The 23,819-nt window shown below is 38.7% G+C and overlaps 1 protein-coding gene across 7 annotated transcripts in view; it reads right to left on the reverse strand.

Annotated features, from left to right (window-relative positions):
* The window catches only part of LOC137344834 (general transcription factor II-I-like), a 168,879-nt gene that overhangs the window by 34,540 nt on the left and 110,520 nt on the right, over positions 1-23,819 (reverse strand). For 6 of the 7 annotated variants that reach the window (XM_068008018.1, XM_068008020.1, XM_068008015.1 and 3 more), the window contains 7 exons: positions 20,871-21,054; positions 20,068-20,126; positions 9,093-9,155; positions 1,323-1,394; positions 1,027-1,210; positions 768-826; positions 168-242 (listed from right to left, as the gene is read on the reverse strand). In XM_068008018.1, the coding sequence (XP_067864119.1) occupies positions 168-242; positions 768-826; positions 1,027-1,210; positions 1,323-1,394; positions 9,093-9,155; positions 20,068-20,126; positions 20,871-21,054 (696 nt within the window). The remainder of the gene's footprint in view (positions 1-167; positions 243-767; positions 827-1,026; positions 1,211-1,322; positions 1,395-9,092; positions 9,156-20,067; positions 20,127-20,870; positions 21,055-23,819) is intronic. The other variant, XM_068008019.1, reaches the window with a different exon arrangement.

The following is a 23,819-nucleotide window of genomic DNA, read 5'->3' on the forward strand; positions in this document are numbered from 1 at the left end:
TGCAGTTCAACAGTTATATAGGTGGTAAAGAATTAAGAGGATAAATTTGAAAGAATACACATTAGGAATGCATTCTGAGCACAAATTACTAATGGCCTAATCCCGAAACAAGAATACCACATGCAAGGGTTTGATGATGTAGTGTGTTAGGAATATGGTCCTTTCACCTTTGACAGTTCGGGTCAAATTCGGCTCAGATGGACGGGATACACGTCTCCTCCCTCTATTGGTGGGTGGGGTACCTAAGTGAAATTAATTTGAACAGTCTAAATCCAATTGCAAGTGAACTGTGTCCACATCGCATAAAATACCATTAAAATTGAAGATTAATGCAACACTCCTGACCATAAAGGAAATATTACAGTATATGCAGGAACGTGATATCCAGCAAAACAATTTTTCAGGTAAACAGTTCTCTCCAACCATGTGACAATACCGCACACTTCCTTGTAAAATTGACTCTTCCATTATAGGATATAGATTAACTCCAACACTAGTAGTTTGCTATAGCAACAGCAGAAAAAAAAACTACAATGGCCAACAATGAATAGGATGAGAAAAAAAATCTAGCATAGGTTACATTAACAAAAATTCTATACTAATCAACAACTAGATGACTATAAATTTCTCAACTTCACTGGCTGCAAAATGGGATATACATTCCTCACTGACTTCTTTGCTATGAGCATTTGTGCAAACTAAGAAGCAACTTCCTTGTCTGGTAGCCCTGGAAGTCATTATTTGTACAAAGATATCAAGATCCTTACCATCAGTGCTTTTTCTTTTTTTCAATCCATCAGGGAGGTGAGGCTCCACTAGTTCTGGCCTAGTTGATAAGCATTAAAATCAGTATTACCAGTACTTACAAAAATTCTTGATATATTTTACAACCACCTGCATTTATATAGTGCCTTAACGTAGGAAAATATCCCAAGTCACTTCTCAGCAGTGTAATCAGACAAAAATTGACACTAAACCAAAGGAATTATTAGGAGGGTGACTAAAAGCTTACAATTCAGGTCTTACTTTTTCACAACAAATTTAACTTTTGCACTCCCTCGAATGATCCTTTCCAGTCTAGGTATTCCAAACCATGTAGGGCTTCTGAAAGGAATTCCATCTGGTAACCCTTCTACATAGAGATGCTGTGGGTTGGACTCAAATAATGGATACGGCACCTTCACTGGTTGCGGAAGGTTCAGAGCTTCAGCTGCAGGTAACAGTTAATTGTTAGAATTGAGTAAACTATTGCACCAAACAAAAAGCTTTGCAATCTTAATTTCAAGAACCAAGACAACAAAAAAAGTGGGAAAGCAACTTACCAAATTTTGTATTAAATATCTCCTCAACCTGTTTTCTTAGTTTGGTAATTCTGACATTCCAATCTTCTTTCCCTGAAATAATTTAACATGCATATCAACTTTTTTTGCCCCCCTCTTAAATGCTTTCAGCTGCCTACAAAATTATTGAAAAGGTCTATTTTAAAACTACAAATACATAAGTAGAGTTAATGTGAACACACATCAATCTCTTCAAAGCCAAACATCTTTGGATAGATATTCAATACAGCAAACAACTCGTAACAGACATTGTTCTTTTACAGAGTACACAAAGTGTAACAATGTTATTGAGTGCTTCATAGTGGCATCGGCAAAGGGGCCAAGTAACGCGTGGCTTTATCAGTGTTATAAACAAGAGGTCACTGTAGTCATTAACATCTCTACAGGTTTCAGGCTGGACTAATTAATAGAAAACTGATTAGAGCAGAGTGCACTTTAGTACTTAACTGTCACCAGAGTTAGTACGACAAGACTTGGAGCAGATTAAACACACTTGAAGGTTTATAGTTAGTACTAGATAAGTAATTTCTTTTTAGGCAGTGCAAAAAGTCTATTTTATTAACACAAGCCATCTTTGCCAACTTGTGGATTCTGTCCAATACTTTCAGAAAATTTCTGAAAAGTACTAATCAATGTGACAGACAGCAACAAGTACAGCGCCACATGCCTCGTGACTTTTACCATCCACAACAAAACAAAATCTATATCTAAACATTTTCTGTATGTATCGAACAATGCCTCAAAAGGCATAATCCTCATAGCAAATGCTCACTTTGTGGTACGTAATCCGAATGTTCAGTTAAGATGGGCAATATCAGTCTGTCTCAATACTGTATGAATGTTTAACACAACCCAGTGTATTTATGCTTCATTTGTGATTGTGTACAATCTTCCTATAGTCTATTATTTTTATTGCTCGTGGATCTAGATTTGTAAGATCATGACCTCCCCAATATCGGCAACAGCTATTAGTTAGTGCCTGACAGCTTCTTCAATGAGAAGGCTGAACTACAGATGCTGGTTTGAATACATACCTCTTGGAATCAAAGATTTGATATTATGGATGATATTTAACAAAAGCAAATTAACAGTAATGAAGAAAATAATAGCACTAAAGAGTGACAAATCCCCAGGACCAGACGGTTTCCATCCCAGGGTTTTAAAGGAAGTAGGTGAGAACATTGCAGATGCTCTATCTATAATCTTCCAAAGTTCTCTTGATTCAGGAATTGTTCCTTTAGATTGGAAAATTGCATGTCACTGCACTATTTTAAGGAAGGTGAGAGAGGGAAACCAGGGAATTATAGACCATTTAGCCTAACATTTGTTGTCAGGAAATTATTGACCTGGTTAAGAAATTGGTTGAGCAGCAGGAGAGAGAGAGAGAGTAGGGATAATGAGCAGATAATCAAATAGGCAGGATGCGACTATTGGTGTCCCACAGGGATCTGTTTTGGGGCCTCAACTATTCACTGTACTTATTAACGACTTAGATGACGGGATAGAGAGCCACATTTCCAAGTCTGCCAATGACACAAAAATAGGCAGCACTGTAAGCAGTATAGATGGAAGCATAAAATTACAAAGAAATATTAAGAGATTAAGTGAATGGGCAAAACTGTGGCATATGGATTTCAATGTAGGCAAGTGTGAGGTCGTCAACTTTGGAGGTAAAAAGGACAGATCAGAGTACTTTCTAAATGGTAAAAAGCACAAAACAAAGGAGGTCCAAAGACACTTAGGGGTCCACGTATAGATCATTAAAAATGTCATGGACAGGTACAGAAAAATAATCAAAAAGGCTAATGGAATGCTGGCCTTTATATCTAGAGGACTAGAATACACAGTTATGCGACAGTTTTACAAAGCCCTGGTTAGACGACACCTGGAGTAGTGTTCAGTTCTAGGCAGCGCACCTTAGAAAGGATATATTGGCCTTGGAGACAGTGCAGCGTAGATTTACGAGAATGATACCTGGACTCCAAGGGTCAAATTACGAGGAAAGATTACACAAACTAGGGTTGTATTCTCTGGGATTTAGAAGATTATGGGGTGATTTGATCGAAGTTTTCAAGATATGATGGGGAACTGATACAGTAGACAGAGAGAAACTATTTCCACTGGTTGGAGAAGCTAGAACTAGGGAATGTAGACTAAAAATTAGAGCCAGGACTTTCAGGAGTGAAGTTAGGAAACACTTCTACACTTAAAGGGTGGGAGAAGTTTGGAACACTCTTCCACCAACGGCAGTTGATGCTAGCTCAAGTGTTAATTTTAAATCTGAGACTGATATATTTTTGTTAACCAAAGATATTAAGGGATATGGGGCTAAGACAGGTATATGGAGTTAGGTCACAGATCAGCCACGATCTCACTGAATGGCAAAACAGGCTCGAGAGGCTAAATGGCCTACTCCTGTTCCTATATGAACTCAATGTACTTCAACTTCTCAATGGATGCATTCAATTGAGAAATTTGACATCTGGATAACATTCGCCCTACTATATTCAAGTTGCTCTATTCCTCCCCAAACTTCATGGCTTTTATCAACCAAAATAGATCAGAAAAGTCTACACATCATATACAAGTATGATTTATTATTTTCTAGCTTGACGTGTACCACCTGCTCCTGTTGCCATGCACCTGTCATGTCAAGCTCTCCATCATGACCAAACTACAAATTTTTAAAATGCCATATTCCAATTTTAGGCTGCAAACTATATAATAGCTTTTTGATACACACTAGGAAGCCTGTCATTTTTGAATTACAATTAGTCTTTAAGTTTTGGAATAAAGTATAAGACAAGCAAAGACTTGCTTCTTTCAAATAAGAAGCTGATGCATTTCCAATTAATTTCAGAAGTGAAGTGATTTTTTTTAATATGCAAACTTCTTTTTCTTCGGTTCCTGTCATCAGAACCAGCTTCAAGACAATTTCCTAGAGCCAAATTAGAATCAAACTGAATCCATCGCAGCTGCAAAATTGTTCGAGTGAAGTTCAAGCATTTTTGTATGGTAAAGCCAGACCCAACTAACTCAATTGAGCAGGATCCACTAACGGCAGCCTTTCAAGTGCTATGGGGATGAGGGGGAGAAAGAGAGTCAGTTTCTACTCCAATACTACTTTTTTTAAACAGATGAATAGAGAAAATATATAGAACTTCCAAAAATGCAAGTCAGTTGGATCGTTGCATAAATGCCAATTGCAAAGAGAGGTTCATCATTTTTCTGGTAGAGTTGCTCTTCATTTTCCCCCTTTAAACGTCACTTTCAGTTTAAAAGGCATTCTTCCATTATGGTATCAGAGAATAGATTACTCCACGTGACTGAAATCCAAAACTGATCAGTGAATTCACATTTGACAGAGCCCTACGGCACCAGCAAGTTTTCTTCCCAGCAATGATTCATTCCACCGAGAGCAGAGCTACAGCACGACAAAAAATACTACGTCGATAAGTTGTATTATTGTTCTTGGTCGGTACCAAACATATTACAAGCCACTCAAAACAAAATGAAAGCTTTCAAAGCACTTATTTTCATCTAAAATACAAGAATCGTGCTTGGTCATACAGTTCTTTATAACTGAGAAAAAATTTGGTTTCTTCAAAGTTTTCTACTTCAGCTACTTTGGCTTAAGCATTTATATATCTTTCACTTAAAAGTTTCTTAGCTGTAGGCCCAGGAAAGCATATGCAGAGAAGATAGAACTGTTCTGATATAACAACTGAACTGCTACCAAAGAACATATCCTGATCCACTCAAGTCTCATACTTGAATGAAGTTGAGCAATTATAGTCTAAAGACAGCAAAAAAAGAGAGGAAAGTGTTCATCAACAAATCAACCAAACTGTTGTACAAATTAGTAGAACTTAGTGACCAGAGATAGCCTTTGCATCTTCCAAAATTTCTTGCTCCAAGACTCAGAATAAAATATGACCTTTGCTGATGTCTCACATTGATATAACCAACATTGGATGATTTGTAATCACAGTTCTGGTCATCATTTGGTAATGGTTGATGCACCCTGTTTTTCTACCGTTATTGTTTTGATTTGTCTGGCCTCAACTTTATTTTAACTACCCATCAAGCAAAGGAGAATTTATTCTTACGCTGCAGGAAAAATGATGATGCCAACAAATATTTTGCAGCGAAGACCTTGATGAGCAAGGGTTGATAAAGTAAGAATCCTTCTTAAAGGGGGTATTACACTGAATTCTTCATTATAAGATGTTAGGTATAGCAAATAAAAGCTCCACTACCAGTGAAACTTTAATGGGTCATATTTCTAATATAATATTTTTAATCCTGATGAGTGAAGAGGTTCTTGTCTAGATGTTAGATCTTAGTTCCAATTCATAAGTCAGAAAACAAGTTTGAGGTAATCCAGGAGAATCCAGCTCTTTTAAGGAAGAAGTTCAACATTTGTAACAAATTGAAAGTATAGCATAACGTTTCAAAGTTAGAAGTTAGAAGAGAAGGACGGCTGATGAATCTGGAGGAAAGATGACAGATGACTTGCTGAAGACATATCCAGAGACCAGTTAGTGCATTGCAGAGAAAGACAGAACTGTTCTGATATAACAATTGAACTGCTACCAATTCAAAGAAGTGGTATGTTTTATAGTTTTAAAAGTAGAACCAGCATGCCTGCTATCTGCTACTTCTCAATATAAACTAAAAATTGCTAGCTTTGCCAAACACATACTGTAATCTTCAAAGCCATGGATATGTTATACAAGTTAAGCCCAATAAAGGCTACGAAGGATAGCTTCTGTCAAATCAGCTCAATTTCCTATTAATTCTGGTACTTAAATTGAACAAATCTTGCAGAGAAAAGCAGGTGCATCCAGAAGAAAAAGGAAAATTCTCCTAAAATCAAATATTGAGACAACCCAGATACAAGATTTTCTCTTGATGCTATTGGCCAGACTAAAAGTGTCTCAAGAGAAAATCATCAGTAAAAACAAAGCCATCCACTAAATATTACCACATACTGAAACTGCAGGTGCGAGGAATGCAGGAAAGATAAGGTAACCTTCAGGTTACAATTTCCAAGGAAACATTAGGTTCAGGGTCCTTCAGTTAGGACCATATCAGATACTTTGTATTTATGGTGGTGAAGGTTGTAATTAGAATTTTAGTTCCAGCAAAATTGATTGATGGCTAGATTGCCGCTGATGTTTTAATTCAGAAAAGAAAGAATATTTAAGCTTGACTGTCATTCATATTAACTTTTAGAAAGTTGAGAGAAGGTTTTGGAGATTTTGAAATTTCAGAAAGGTTAAACTGAAGCACAGAAAATACAGCAAGGTACTATCTACAAACCAAAAGCAAAATAAGATGAATATTATGGACAATAATCTGCTGCAAGTATACCCTAAAGGAACCCACCAGAGGTAAATAGAACTATCCAATACAGCAATTAACCTGCTACCTGAGGAAAACGGTCAAATGTTCTTTTATCCAAGTGTCAGCATTAACACTGGAAGCTTACCAATGATAGCTTGAATTATAGATTACAAAAAGTTTTCTTGTGAAGTGTCTATGTAATCTTGGCACTGAGTGTCATTCGACTATTGTGTAACCCAACTGAAACTGTGCTGTTACAAAACTGAAACCAGGTTTGTTATGCTTGTAGTCAATTTGATTCTGCTGATCAATGCTAAATATTAGTTACCTTTTTAGAACTATATCACTATAATCACTAATACTGAACATTACAATGGTACTAACTGTAGTGTGGTAAATGCAGTTGAAGAGCATAGCTGTTAGCAAAACACCTCGGGGACCAATTTAGTCTATAATACCGCTGACAAGTTAAAAGCTGAATAATAATTCAGCCTTCGTGGTGATGGAATTCAATCAAATTAAATTAGACAACAATATTAAACCCAAGTTCAACATAAATCACAAACAATTTCCCGTGTATATTGTTGGAGGGAAGGGGCATGCCTGAGACCTTCCAGCTACCACGTGTAACTTATTGGGATTGTGACAATGAACTTTCCTGCAACTAACATACCGAAATCATGAACTGAGCTGTCGTATTAAATTATTCTGTAACTCCTAAGTTATTGTATTCTTGGCAAATAGCCGTACAATAGCGTGGTTACTGGCTGTTCAGCAAACTATATTATGTTGTGTCATTTGCAGTATCTTATAACTCTTGGGCATTCCAAAGTTACATGATTTATTGTAATCGAGGTGAGTTACAAAGGACAACTGAAGATCAAACAAGGTATAACAATAAAACCTTAGACACAAACAAATCTCAATCCCTATAAGTGCATCCCATGTAGAATGACAAAATCATGATTGTCTCGTACTTTGGAAGGTTAACGCTGTTGCAGAGTTTCAGCTTACAAGGACAGATAGAAGTCAAAATTATGTAGAAATACAAAGTCTTAGCTGCCTATAGTGATATAATTGCATTCATGATTTCCCTAACAAAAAAATAATGGCATCTATGCTGCCCCTCCAATTGTGCATTGGCCCTTGGATTTTTCACAACACAACAGCAGAAAGGTGCCACTTTCAAAAAAGATTTGGTTCATGAGTAAATTCATATGTAGTAAAACAGAGAATGAGTACAAGTGGTTCATTTCGGAGAGGTGGAGGATTCAGACGTTATAACACAATGAGTGAAGGAAAGCAAATCAAGACTTCAAATGCTGCCTTCTGTATCACTTAGAAATACATACACAATGGCCTAGATAATGCCAAATCAGACCAGGATTGAACTCCAAGACTCAAGGGGGCAAAAAATTAAATATTTGGGCAGATCAGTTAGGCCTTTATCCATGTCAAACTTATTGATTGCTTTAAACATAATAAATATATATAGAACTGCTGAGTTAAATGGAAAATATTTTGCAAGTGCTATAATAAATTCTTTAAATATAGCCTTTAATGCAACAACTGCTCTTAAAAGATCATATATGAAAGAACAAACATTTTCCCTCCAGCTCAGAGAAAGATAATGCAGAGTTTTTGAAAAAGGAAAACTGATTAGTTGAACATAACTTATGAAATTTAGTTAAAGGGTTGCTTATTACAACTCAGTTTTGCAATGCCAAAAATTAAATGCTTTAACATGGGATCTATTAGTTGCTGGAATAAAAAATAAGCATGTTTGTTGGATGAGATTTACTTTTAAACTGAAATCTGAAACAAACCTACTCTGCTGTGCTGAAAGCCACTGCTAAGTGAACATTTTATTAGAGTCAGTCAGTCAGTCACGTGAATCTGTATGAAAAGTTTGTAACAAGTGATTTTAAGCTGAGAAGTTATGAAAGTATCATGAACTAAAAGGACCAGTGAATTTGCATGTAGATTTGAGTTTTAGTTCTGCTGGATTACTTAGTTCAGCTACATTTTATTCCAGGACGTGGGCTTTCAGATTCCACTCCATGTTAACTATAGCCTTTTTTTTCTTCTTCCTGAGGAGGAATGAATAATCATCATCAAGGTATCATCATAAATTATGTAGCATATAAAAATATGTGCACTAAGTCCATTTCATATGTGTTTAGTATATTAGAGACAGACTGATACCACATGCTGTTGAGTTCTTCATCTCATTATTCTAAACACTCCTTTATGTGTGGTGGTCATTAGTTGCACACAATTAAAGCATATTTGTAATGCACTGCCTTTCCAGCTGCACTGGAAAAAAAGTACGACATGGTTCAGATAATTACATTTTTGTACTGAAAACATAAACGTGCCATTGATAAAAACAGTGCGTGGTACCTGAGGCATCAGCAAAAGGTGGCATCAGTCTGTCCCTAAAATGATCACTGTTATGGACTGAACCTGCATAAATCAGAAAGTACAACACAGTAAAGAAAATGCAAAAATAAAATGATACACATTTAGCCTACAGATATAAACATGAACCAGTATGGAATATCAAGCTGATACAGGCACAATAGTAAGTTTTTCCTGGGCCGTATCAAATGTCAACCTGAAAGATATTTCAATTGTAAGTATGCGTAATGACTACATGAAGCAGTTAACAGAACCAATGACTTGTTTTTGAAACACAGCTTCTCAGTGTTGCTATGGTACAGAGACATGGCATCATAATACCTGAATAATTACCATCCAAAAATAATTTAAAGAAAGCCTGAAATATATCATTATTTTTATTACTTTTCTCTAACATTTCATGAACTAGGATGAAGCAAATGATGACAAATGTACAAATAAAATTTTGAGCGATTAAAGTTTTAAAATCATTGTAAGCACAGCTCCATTGGACTGTTGAGAAAGACACAAAAGTATGGGCCATTAAAGTTAAGTTTCTTATATCAACATGAAATAGAACATTTGGTAAAGAATACACCAGAATCAATTTTCCACAGGAGGGAGGGGAGGGGAAGAGTTAAATAAATGTGCATTTCCTCTATACTACTCCATAATTTCCTTAAACCTACATTTAGATGAATAGATAAAATATGCTAGGATGTGCAACCGTAGTTCTGACTTAGCAATATATACATCCAGTTATTCAGCATGCTTAAGATCTGAACAAGTTTTACTAAAATGCAATATGGACAGGATAATTTAAGCATTTTTTGCAGCATCGTACTTTAAGAATTGTACATCACCTCCATATGTTTCACATGCAAGAATGTTCCTATAAATTTTTATGCCTGTGCAATACAGAATTTCAATATGTATAACAGGCAATTAAGTCAGCAGGTTTACAATGAGAGCTGGATTATGAGTATCTGAGTGTTGAAATGGGAAACATAGTTGGAGAAACAACACTCCAGCTGCACGTTGTAGTGACAGAGAATAATGGAGAAACAGGTTATATTCACAGTCTGGCTTTATAAATTTCTAACACTCATGCGCAACAGCCAATGACTGGCTAAAAGTAGTCCAACATAAAACAGGTAAGTAAAGTTGCTCATGATTCCCTATTCAAAAAAAAATCTCTTCCACACACCTGACCTATTCAATCACACTTCCAGGTACGGTACAAGGCCATGGCTTTCCACTGTCTTTTTTTTAAGAAGTTGTTCCATTGACTGTCCCTCGACATAGACTTTGCACAATCCGACAGCAAATATAAAAAGGTCATCACCACAGTTGTCCATTCTGTTCAATGTTCATCCCACTAGCCAACAACGGACATTGAAGAGTAGAGTAAAATGGTACGACTCTAAAATTCTCATGCACACACAAAGTCTCTGCCCAACAAGGAGGACCTTAGCCACCTCAATCTCCAAAAACATTACTGAAGTGCTTCTTGTTGATCACTTATAACCTAGTTAAGCACTGCGAAACCTCAATAAAAAAGGTCAAGGGACTGCAGCTGCATCTGGATTTGCTCAATAGTCCAAGTTCAGACAACATACAGATGATCAACCACTCCATTTGCTGAGAAAATGATACGGATTGGGGAAAAAAAATCATTGCAACAACATAAGTAGTAAGTCAACAGCAACAAAAACCAGCGATTACAAAAGTCAAATGACACTGTTAAATGCACATTTTTCTAAGAGAGACAAAAGAAACACTGCTGTAAAACAATGTCACTGTGCTTCATGTAATTACTGTATTGAGAGAGCAGGTGAACTTATTAGTACCAAGTGGTGCATACCAGGATTATTTATAGCCACCTGTCAGGTAATCAGGGAACCAAAGCATTGATACTTAAACCTCTGCTCTGATTTCACCATAAGACAAGTAAGAGCAGAAGAAAAAAAAAGAGACAGAATGAAGGGAGTAGCATCAATATAGCACTTTTCACATCCTCAGATTGTCCCAAAGTGCTTCACAGCCAAATTAATTATTGTTGAAGTGTAGTCACTGTTGTTTTGTAGACAAACATGGCAACCAATTTGCATGTAAGGTATAGAACAGGAAAGGGTCATTTGCCAACCGTGCAAATTCATGTGTCAGTATAAAAATAGCTATGATACAAGGGGACAAAAATGATTAAGAATGACTATAATAGTTATTTTAGTTCACCCAATTCTGCTGGCCTATTGCTGTTTCCAGCCTGACATACAGAAAATTTCAAATTTAGCAATATTCATCTACAAACGCATAAGAATTTAAACAAATTAAATCCTTAAGTTATCCATGAGGAAATGGCAAAACCAGTGTAGAATGAGCTGAAACTTGTAATCCATAACAGGCTAGCACTAATGCAGATGATGTAAGACACAAAGCTGAGCATAAGTCCCAAGGAAGGATTTACATATGGCTAACATGAAATGCAAATACAACTCAAAGACCACCTTTTCTCTGCCATTCTCCATTAAGAAAATGGATTTTCATCCATTTGTGATGGATAGCAAAATGAGAAACCCCATTAGTTTTACTCTTCGCAATCAAACGTCAATTTGACCACTTTGGCTACATTTCAACTCAAACCACAGCAATTTGAAGCAATAAATGAAGTAACATATATTATAAAGTAATGATTCAGTTAACTATTTCATCATGTCATATTTGCCCAACTACAATTTTATCTGTTTAGGTATAAATAAAAAAAAAACTTCTGACAAAGAACTTTCAACTATAGAAAGCAGCTTGCATCATAGAATCATAGAAAACAGGAGCAAGAGTAGGCCATTCGGCCCTTCGGGCCTGCTCCGCCATTCAAAATGACCATGGCTGATCGTCTAACTCAGTACCCTGTTCCCGCTTTTCCCCCATATCCCTTGATCCCTTTAGCATTAAGAAATATATCTATCTCCTTCTTGACTATATTTAATGACTTGGCCTCTACTGCCTTCTGTGGTAGAGAATTCCACAGGTTCACCACCCTCAGTGAAGAAATTTCTCCTCATCTCAGTTCTAAATGGCATACCCCGTATCCTGAGACTGTGACCCCTGGTTATGGATTCCCTATCCATCGGGGACGTCCTCCCTGCATCTAGTCTGTTTCGTCCTGTTAGAATTTTATGTTTCGATGAGATCACCTCTCATTCTTCTAAACTCTAGTGAATATAGGCCGAGTCGACCCACTCTCTCCTCATACATCAGTCCTGCCATCCCAGGAATCAGTCTGGTAAACCTTCGTTGCACTCCCTCCATGGCAAGGACATCCTTCCTCAGATAAGGAAACCAAAACTGCATACAATACTCCAGGATGTGGTCTCACCAAGGCCCTGTACAACTGCAGCAAGACATCCCTGTTCCTGTACTCAAATCCTCTTGCAATGAAGGCCAACATACCATTCGCCTTCCTAACTGCTTGCTGCACCTGAATGCTCACTTTCAGCGACTAGTGTACAAGGACACCCAGGTCTCGTTGCACCTCCCCTTTTCCCAATCTATCACCATTCAGATAATAATCTGCCTTTCTGTTTTTACAACCAAAGTGGATAACCTCACATTTATCCACGTTATACTGCATCTGCCATGTTCTTGCCCACTCACCCAACTTAGCCTCTATGCATCCTCCTCACAGCTCACATTCCACCCCAGCTTTGTCATCTGCAAACTTGGAAATGTTACATTTAGTTCCCACATCCAAATCATTGATATATATTGTGAATAGCTGGGGCCCAAGCACTGATCCCTGCGGTACCCCACTAGTCACAGCCTGCCACCCGGAAAAAGACCCGTTTATTCCTACTCTCTGTTTCCTGTCAGTCAACCAATTCTCAATCCATGGCAGTATATTTCCCCCAATCCCATGGACCTTATCAAAAGCCTTCTGAAAATCCAAGACCACCACATCCACTGGTTCTCCCCTATCTTTTCTACTAGTTACCTCCTCAAAAAACTCCAGTAGACTTGTTAAGCATGATTTCACTTTCATAAACCCATGCTGACTTTGTCCAATCCCCTTAATGCCTTCCAAGTGTTCTATTATCACATCCATTATAATAGACGCGACCATTTTCCCCACTACTGAGGTTAGGCTATCTGGTCTGTAATTCCCTGTTTTTTCTCTCCTTTTTTAAATAGTGGGGTTACATTTGCCACCCTCCAATCTGTAGGAACTGTTCCAGAGTCTATAGAATTTTGGAAGATGACCACCAATGCATCCACTATTTCCAGGGCCACTTCCTTTAGTACTCTGGGATGTAGATTATCAGGCCCTGGGGATTTGTCAGCCTCTGGCCTCATTAATTTCCCTAGCACTATTTTTTTTTACTAATACTGATTTCCTTCAGTTCCTCCCTCTCACTAGACCCTTGGTTCCTTAACATTTCCAGGAGGTTATTTGGGTCCTCCTTTGTGAAGGCAGAACCAATGTATGTGTTTAATTGTTCTGCCATTTCTTTGTTCCCCATTATAATTTCCCCCATTTCTGACTGTAAGGGACCTACATTTGTCTTCACTAATCTTTTTCTTGTGACATATTTATAGAAGCTTTTACAGTCAGTCAGTTTTTATGTTCCCTGCTAGTTTATACTCATACTTTATTTTTCCCCTCTTAATCAATCAATCTTTGTTCTCCTTTGCTGAATTCTAAACTGCTCCCAATACTCAGGCTTGCCGCTTTTTCTGGTAGTTTTATGTCTCCTCTTTGGATCTAATACTATCCCTATACAATCTCTTATCTACAACCTTGACAGTGGAATAATTTTCTTACACAATCTAGCAGCCAAATTTACAATATTGAACAAGCCACAGCATGATGCAGAACTCAAAAAACCTGTGTCAAAGAAGAGTTAAAAGGGACCAAAGCAAATCAGAAGACATTGTGAGAAAGATGGATATAGAAATGTAGTGGGACGAAAAAACCTCAAATTACATAACAATGGTATTTTGAAATGCAAGTGTTGAAAGATTATAATGTAAAAAGACAAGATACTGAGTTATATTTTGTTCTAATATGATTGTATCTCACAAGCTTTCTTTAATCAGATGTGCAAAGCAGTCGGCACAGCTCAATGGGTCAAATGGCTTCCTTCTGTGCCGTAACCATTCTAGGGTTCAACAGAAGAGTGGATGAATGCTGGGAATTCTTCCCATCACGCAATAAGCTCACTTGAACAATCTGTATAAGGAGTCAGGATGAAGAGGTGAGGGTAGATAAATGACCATTTTTTTCCTTCTTTTTTCATAAAGCCCTAACAACCAATTCTTGGATAGTTTCTTCCTCCCCAACCGTTGCATGCGCCAATACAAAAAGCTGTTTTCTTTCTATTTTTGACTAAGGTTGGAAGTGGTGTACCCCAGGGGTAAATATTGCACCCAGTTTTGTTCCCAGTATATATAGGTGATTTGGAGTTGGGCATAGTGAGTACAATAGCAACATTTCTTGATGACAAAAGTGGGAGGACAAAGATAGATTAGTATAATGAGCAGACAGGTGGGCAATGTAATTGAATGCAGGCGTGCAAGGTAATACATTTGTGGCAGAAAAAGGAGTATACACTCAATGCAAAGGTGCTGCAGTGTATGGATGAACAGACACACGTAGAGGGTCAAATATACAATTCCCTTTCAGTGCATGCAGGTAGATAGCATCATATAAACTCATACAATGCTTCGTCACAGGGAATAGTTGAGGCAGAGATCGCTATCATACAAGGCAAAAGTGGATAATATTTGAAGCAGAGTAAGAGGGATATGAGTACGGCAGTGAGATTAGTTCTCAATTATCCTCGCAAAGAGCTGCCAAGCATGTATGCTGTAAACTTCTATGGTTCTAAGCGTCCAATGTGATGATAACTATTGCGCCAGAAGGAATTTGGGTCTTCCAGTGGCTGAAATTGAAACACCACCACTTCCTACACTTAATTTCAGTACATTATGGACAATGATCATTCTTGCTGCCACCCACATCTCACACAGCTGAATAACTAGAAACTGTAACACCTGCTAATTCTTCTTTAAATGATAGCGTCACCTGATTTCTATGACGCTATTATCCCTTAGTAAAAGATATATGACAGCAGGCTACAGGTTTGACATCATGGACATCTGAAAATTCAATCCGATTGATTATATGCCCTGCACTTCCACTTTGGTTGCCATCACTTGCATTAGACGACCCCGTTGTGTTACGAACATACGACTTAAGAGCAAGAGTAGGCCATTCGGCCCCTCGAGCCTGCTCTGCCATTTGATAAGATCATGGCTGATCCAAATGTGACCTCAGCCCTACTTTCCAGTCTAACTACTATAACCTTTGACTCCTTTATTAATCAGGAATCTATCTAACTCAGCCGTAAAAATATTCAATGACCCTGCCTCCACCACTCTCTGGGGAAGGGAGTTCCAGACTCATGACCTTCAGAGAAAAAAATCTTATCTCCGTCTTAAATGGGAGACCCCTTATCTTTAAACTGTGGCCCCTAGCTCTAGTCTCTCCCACAAGGGGAAACATCCTCTCAGCATCTACCCCTTCTAGTCCCCTCAGAATCTTATACGTTTCAATAAGATCACCTCTCATTCTTCTAAACTAAAGCGTATACAGGCCCAACTTGTCCAACCTTTCCTCGTAAGATAACCCCCTCGACCCAGGAATCAGTCGAGTGAACCTTCTCTGAACTGCCTCTAAAGCAATTATGTCCCTTCTTAAATAAGGAGCCCAAAACTGCACACAGTATTCTAGATGTGGTCTCACCAATGCCCTGTACAACTGTAGCAAAAATACCTCTACTTTTATATTCCATTCCCCTTGCAATAAATGACAACATTCATTTGCCTTCCTAATCACTTGCAGTACCTGCATACTAACTTTTTGTGATTCATGTACTAGGACACACAGATCTCTCTGTACCTCAGAGTTCTGCAATCTCTCCATTTAAATATACTACTTTTCTATTCTTCCTGCCAAAGTGGACAAGTTCTCATATTCCCACATTATACTCCATCTGCCAAATTTTTGCCCACTCACTTAACCTATCTATATCCCTTTGCAAACTCCTTATGTCCTCTTCAAAACTTACTTTCCTACCTACTTTTGTGTCATCAGCAAAATTAGCAACCATACATTCAGTCCCTTCATCCAAGTCATTGATATAGATTGTAAATAGTTGAGGCCCAAGCACCGGTCCCTGTGGCACTCCACTCGTTACATCTTGCCAACCTGAAAATGACCCATTTATGCCTACTCTCTGTTTCCTGTTAGCTAACCAATCCTTTATCCATGCGAATATATTACCCCCTACACCATGAGCTCTTTTGTGTGGCAGCTTGTCAAAAGCCTTCTGGAAATCCAAGTATACCACATCCACAGGATCCTCTTTATCGACGTTGCTTGTTACTTCCTCAAAGTACTCTAATAAATTAGTCAAACACGATTTCCCTTTCACAAAGCAGTGTTGACTCTGCCTGATTGATTTGAGATTTTCTAAGTGCCCTGCTATAACCTCCTTAATAATAGATTCTAGCATTTTCCCTATGACAGTTTCCTGCTTTCTGTCTCCCTCCTTTCTTGAATAGAGGAGTTACATTCGCTATTTTCCAATCTGATGGGACCCTTCCAGAATCTAGGGAATTTTGGAAAACTAATACCAATGCATCTATTATCTCTGCAGCCACTTCTTTTAAGAACCTCAGATGAGGTCCTTCAGGACCTGGGGACTTGTCAGCTTTTAGTTCTAATAATTTTTTCAGAACTCTTTCCCTGGTGATTGTAAATGTTTTAAGTTCCTCCCTCCCTTTCACCTCTTGATTCACAATTATTTCTGGCATGTTATTTGTACCCTCTACAGTGAAGACGGATGCAAAATATCTGTTCAATTCATCCGCCATTTCCTTATTCTCCATTATTAATTCCCCAGACTCAATCTCTAGAGGACCAATGCTCTTTCCCTTTTTAAATACCTGTAGAAACTCTTACTATCTGTTTTTATATTTCTAGCTAGCTTTTTCTCATACTCTAATTTCTCACTCATTATTCTTTTTTTCCATCTTTTCTCTGCAGAACCAATTATCTGATCCTGGCAGCCTGCAGCTTTTGACAAAGATAGGATGGGTCTTCTGTTCTGAACAGAACCACAGAGTCGCTATATTTTGTATGTAATGTGGAAATGCACTGGATACTTATCAGGATTTTCGGATTTGAATATGCATTCATGGAAACTGTTGAACTTATGGACTCAGTGTCCTGGCAGTATACTGTAAATCCTCCTGTCCCTCATCAGTAGAATAAAGCTGACTGTTACCTAGCACAGAATACGGTGTCTAGCTCCAGAATTCATTTTGAAGTAAACTATATTGAAATAGCACTAGTTATTTATAATGGCCCAGAATTTGTTGTAACCCACCGTTAGTTAGAATTGCCCTTGCCCGTTTAATCCCCATGATATTTTGCACTGCAAGTTGCAGGAAGTGTGAGATGGAAATGACTATAGACCCTCTACAGTGCATCTGGGATCTGAGTGAACAGGGCAAGCAACTGTGTATCTCCTTAACCAATCAGGATGAAGGATTGTTAAATGAACAGGTCTGAACAAGGAAGTCTAAGTTAGAATGGTGAATTCAACATCAAATCAGGTAAAGAAAGAGAAATAAAAAGAGGGAAAGAAAGATTAGATTGAGAGAGAAAAAAAGAGACAAAGATAAAGTTTAAAATAAAATCTAACAATTAAAACCTGACAGAATGAGACTCCACACTTGTAATAGTTAATTTTCAGTGCCAGAGAGGTTGACTGGTAGTAATTAACACTTATCACACTGTTAAAAGGGTACTTCGACTGAAATGGTCAAGCCCTAACTTTGTGGTGAGTTGAGTTCATATCTACCACGCAAGTACAGGAACTTCACGCAGTTCAATGGTGAGTCAGACAGCGAGATACCGCTTTCGCGAAGCTAACGGCGGAGTGGCGCATCTCGGACAGCAACTTTCGGACTTTCGCATTTAACTGCACATCTGCCCTTGCCTGAATTTGCTGTGCAATTTGCACATAAATAACAGTGAGCACCGTTAGCCTCACCGTTATTTTGATACCAAATTCTGGACCATGAGACCCAGTCAGTTTTTCCAGAGAACATTTATTGGGTTCAATTTGGTTTATTGGCTTTAGCAGCTAGTTTTAAATTATTTATTTTTTGCTTTCAAAGCAGTATATAAATAAATTCCAGGATTCTAGTCAGATTTTTCCTATAATTTTTTTCCCCAAGGCACCTAACAAAGCTTGTTTGGACTATCTAATGAAGAAAAGGACTTGCAATTATATAACATCGGGATGTCCCAAAGCGCTTTACATCCAATGAAATACTTCTGAAGTGTAGTCACTGTTGTGATGTAGGGAAAGCAGGTTCAAATTCTTGTCCACTAGTTTTGGATCACCTAACAAAGAAGCTATCCAGATGCTAATCTGTTTCAATGAATGGGATTTCTTATTTCACTTGGAATTTCTCTCAAAAATCTCATGAGCAAGGTAACATGCTATCTGGTTCTCTTTTCTGGGTCCAAGTTCTTCATTAGAGGGACAAAAAGATGAGAAACCCCAAATTGGTACTTGATGCAGTCAGTTGGATAAATGCAGATTGAATAATATTGGGAGAAAAGCTTGTGTTTTTCTCATCTTTCAGGTCAGTTTTTAGTCAGACAACATAAAAACTTGCAGTTGAGGGTTTATACCACCTCCTCTCCCCACCCCCAACATGTTGTCATTCAAAATTGAAACATATGGGGAAAAAAGGATAAAGAAAGTACTTGCATTTATACAGTATCTTCCAGCTCCTCAGGGCGTCCCAAAGTGCTTCACAGCCAATGAAACATTTTTTGACGTGTAGTCGCAGTTGTAATGTAGGGAAAGGTGGTAGAGAAATTACGCAGAGCAAGCTCCCACGAACGAAATAGATGACCAGATAATTTATTTTGCGGTTGTTGGATGAGGGATAAACATTGACCAGGACACCGGGAGAATTCCCCTGCTCTTCTTCGAATAGTGCCATGCGATCTTTTACGTCCACTTGAAGGGCCTCGGTTTAATGTCTCATCCAAAAGTCGCCACTTCCAACAGTGCAGCAGTCACTCAGTATTGCAGTGGGGCATCAGCCTAGATTACAGGTTTGATTTTCACCTTGGGCAGGTTTGCGGCAGGCGGCATTAGGGGGAAGTGGATGGGCAAGGCAAGTTCAAAACTCCCTTGCTGGCCAAGATTTCAGGTCCAGCAGATTTTAAGTTCCAGGCCTGATCCACATGTGGCTGGTCAGCTGCCCACCAAAAACAGGTGGAAAGCGGCAGCAGACTGGTAGGTGGAAATTTGGACAGCTGTGGGCTGCTGGCCGGCACTGGAGAGGGAGGCTTGCTGGCAAGCATTTAAATCACTGGGAAAGGATTTCGGCAGGATGAGCAGTCGTCTTAGGAAGAGGCAGCCCTACTTTTCTTGTGGGGCCTGAAGGAGCACTCCTACTCCTCTTGGTCCCACAAAGGAAAGTTTTACCTTGGAGGGCCTCTTCAGCCTGCAGATCTACTTCAGTTTGGCAGGAAAGCCGTGGTAGCTTCTCTGATCAGGCCTCAGTTAAAATGCATACATTTATGAGGCTTCTGGCTGCTTCCAGTGGGCGTCTTAGCCACCAAAGTTCTCCCTTTCCCGTTACCGCCAGGTGGGGTGGCTGAAAATTGACCCCTATTTGTTCAACTCTTTGGAGTGGGGCTTGAACTCACAACCTTCTGACTTAGGAGCAAGAGTGCTACCACTGAGCCACAGCTGATGACTAATATCACAAATGCGGCTGACATCTTGCATATCACTTAATATAGAGTACTGATTAACCTCCCCGACAAACATCTACATTTATTTAGTTTATACCAAGAGAGTAGAGAGGGGGAAATGGCTCCTACCTGCTGGGTTTGATCTCTGTATATTGGATTCACTTTGCTCATTAACCAGTAGTTCTGATCTAGGAAGGGAGAAAATAGATTACATCAGAAAGACAAAAAAAGATGAAATTTGAATCATATTTTATTGAACAATTAATTTTTTTATTGAAGGAAAATGAATTTTCTATCAGTTTTAACCAAAAGATTAAATTTAAACCTAAAATTTACAATCACCTGACTAAAGCCTTCAATTTACATTAACTTCAAAGGGTTTACTTCATTTGGCTCAATTTGAAACTGTCTCAAAATCAGCTCCTCCAAACACGAGTTTATTGATCAAGACTTAGTACTGCTAACATTAACAATGCAATGGAAATTCTAATCAAATAGTCAACTATAGCAAGTTGGGATGTACATCCAACACTGCTTCAACAATCTTTAAACATTTTTCAAGACTGAGTGAGCACTGAAGCATAAATCCACTGCTAGATAGATAATATCTTTCACATTTAGAATAGAGTAGTAGGTACTCTAACACTAACCAATTAAAAATGCTTGCCCACTGAGAAGCACACCATATAATGGTATGCAGCTCTTGTCCAAAGCTCACCCTGATCAATTACACCGTACTCTATTTTGATGGTACATAGCTTAAAGTCGTTTTGATCTGAAATGTACTATGTTTTCACCTCCCCATGCCACTTCTCAGTCAGATTTTTTTTAAATGAAGTCCAACTTTAACTCGCAACAAACACAAAGCCTAAAATTAATTGGTTGCACCTTAGAAGTGTTGCAATTAAAAATAAAATCGAAACCAAACCAACCTTTTAATAACAAACTTAATCCGATTACTTGCTTGTAGGATCTTCTCTAGCCTAGGAATTCCATACCAAGAAGGGCTTCTGAATGGAATATTGTCAGGTAAACCCTCCACATAGAGGTCTTTAGGGTGAGATTCAAATTTACGATAGGGCACAATCATTGCTTGTGTCTGTCCCATGGCTTCAGCTGTAAGCAACAGCAACATCAGAATTAAAATGAATAAACAACTCAATGTTAAAAATTTTTGTCACAGAATCTATACCAATGATCTGTTAACCCTGCACATTGAATATTAGTGTAAATTTGGCAAAACTGCCTCACTCGACTGGAGCATAGAATTGGATCTACAATGTTTGAGAGACTTAGCAAGGCTCCATGCCAGGGGCATGGGGTCGTTGAATTTAGCCTGTTACTTTATCGACTCTGAAATTTTCCATAATCCCATCTTCAAAATGCAAATTAATCTAAATTGCAGGTGTTACATTTGTACAACAATAAACCAGAATTACACTAGGTACTGTTTTTGCACTAGCACAAATTCAGACTCATTGTTATAAACTCACAGCTGACTCTATTGTACTACCTTGCTCTAACTGTTGTATACACTGACTACAGCAAGTATTAAGTACAACCATGAGTGAGCGTAAGAGTCACACCTTTATAATCTTCTGTTGTTCAGGTCAAAAAGTGCAAAACAACCTTTTTTTTTCTATTTTATACAAAATAGTGGGTCTCCTGTGGCACTGCACAATGTAAGCCGGGGCATATGGTACCTCTCTTCCATGTCCGCCATAGTTTTGCTGTTCCTTTATCTCCCTCCTCCTCTACTTCTTTTTCCAATGTCTTTCCCCTCTCCTTTCGGCTGGGAGGTGATAGGTAGCATGGTGTTGCAGGAAAGGGAGCTGCTGAGAGCCACAAGCCACATTTTCTTGTGGCAGATGCAGGGAAAATTCCTCCCGCAACCCTCGGCACCTCCTTTCATATCCCCTCCCCAACCCTCTTGCCTAATCTGTCTCTGTATCCCTTCCCCTAACCACCACCGCTCAATTCACAGGGCCTCCCCAAACTTTTTTAACTATTCTCAGCCTGTGTCTGCCCCTCCCCTCTATCCACTCCCTCCTCGCCACTTTATCCGCCCAAGGGTAGACAACCAGAGCCACATCACCCAGCACTAAGCTGGGAAACCAACAATTTTTTTTTTAAAAAGGTTTAACACACTATAAATAGAATACAGCACTCAATATTGTGTAACCTCGTTCTACTATTTTCCTAGCTTACTGCTAGGAATTCGGCAAAGCATGGCAACCAGGACAGGCCAGGCAGCAAGGCCCAAGCACAAGGTGACACACGATGGAGGAGACAGCCCGAACATGGAGCCGAACAGGTAGGCAAGCTGTCAGAGGCACAGCAGGAGGCAGGTGAGATAGTCAGGGGGAAGGGGGGCAGAAACAGATCCAAGCTGGGAGGCCACACAAGATCACGCAAGCCTAAGAGAAAAGAAATAGGGGAGAAAGACGAGGTCCTGAGGCCTTTGGAGGCAGCAAGTAAATTAAAATTAAATTTAAATAAAACTTACCTAGCAACAGTGGGAAATAAATGTTAAATAAATTAAAAATAAAAAACATTTTGAAGGAAACCAGTGTCAGAAGTTAAAGTTAAAGAAAAACACTTAGCTGCAGTGTCACCTAGAGGAATGGACCTAGGAGATGATGCTTGGAGGAGTGGCTGCATCACCTAGCGTTGAGAGCATTGAAAGGTAAGTATATATACCTTAGAGATAAACCTTACTACCCAGGCATTGCACCCATGCACGACAGAACCATGACACAGGAAGCAAGTCTGACAAACAGGAAGTGCAGGTTACATCAAGATTTTTTATATTTTAGTGTACTTTTAAACTGCACCTGAAGAACTTAAGTTCAACAAATAGACTGGTTGTACCCATTGCAAGAAATAGTTACAATCCAACATATCACTAGACAAAGATAGCCTACCTAACTTGTACAGTTATCTTCATTCTTCAAATGAAATTATTCTCCAAAACACCACAGGAGTTAATTTAGGTCAGAATCGTTCTGAGGAAAACACATGCTACACATGCTCTCAATGATATTTCAACATCAAACATTTCGGGTACTTTTACATACGGCATTCCACTCCAGAATCCTATCAATAGTCTTAGTCGCGCACTGGAGTGCTAGTTCAATTTGTCCTACAGCTAGTCTCTGCTAAGGAATCAAAATCCTAAAACCCAGAAATGCTCCCTTATAAGTTTGAGTGGATGGTCAAGAATGAACACAGAGTGTGGAATATGCACAAAGAACAAAATTCATTCTACTAGAGTTAATCTGGCAACACAGCTAGTAATTCACTACCCCTGAAAACAAAGTCACGTTTAAAAAGGATCAATGGGAAGACAATATGGTTGGTATTCTGAAAGGGTGAGATCAAACGGATGCTTTAAGCTTGTGATAATCTGTAGCATCCTGGAAAATCAGACATGAAAATATATTCCAAGTGGAGAGTTTATCCAGCAGGACTCGCCCTAATTCTAGAGTAGAAACAATGGAGTACTGACTACCCAGTGAAGCAAATAGGTCAGTCTCCGGGTATCACCACTTCTGTAATATATCCTAGACAATCCAAGTATGGATGTTCAACCAGTGAGGATAAAATGTCAAATGATCAAGAGCACCTGCTGCCATGTTTGCTACCGTGGCCAAATATTAAGCCAAGAGTTGGTTCACGCAGCAACAACCTAGTTGGACTGCTTCTCGACAGGTCAGGCAATGGGTCCTGCCTTTTTATTCATACATCAAATTATTGTAATATCATCTGTTCAGCCATGTATTGATTTGCCTTACACCATTAACGGAAATGCCAACTTAGAACTCCTGATGGTTGATGGGCTAAGAAGATTCAGTCATAGTCCAATTGCATTGGGCCAAAAT

This window comes from Heptranchias perlo, chromosome 28 (genome assembly GCF_035084215.1).
Source record: "Heptranchias perlo isolate sHepPer1 chromosome 28, sHepPer1.hap1, whole genome shotgun sequence".
In the NCBI taxonomy this organism is placed as follows: domain Eukaryota; kingdom Metazoa; phylum Chordata; class Chondrichthyes; order Hexanchiformes; family Hexanchidae; genus Heptranchias; species Heptranchias perlo.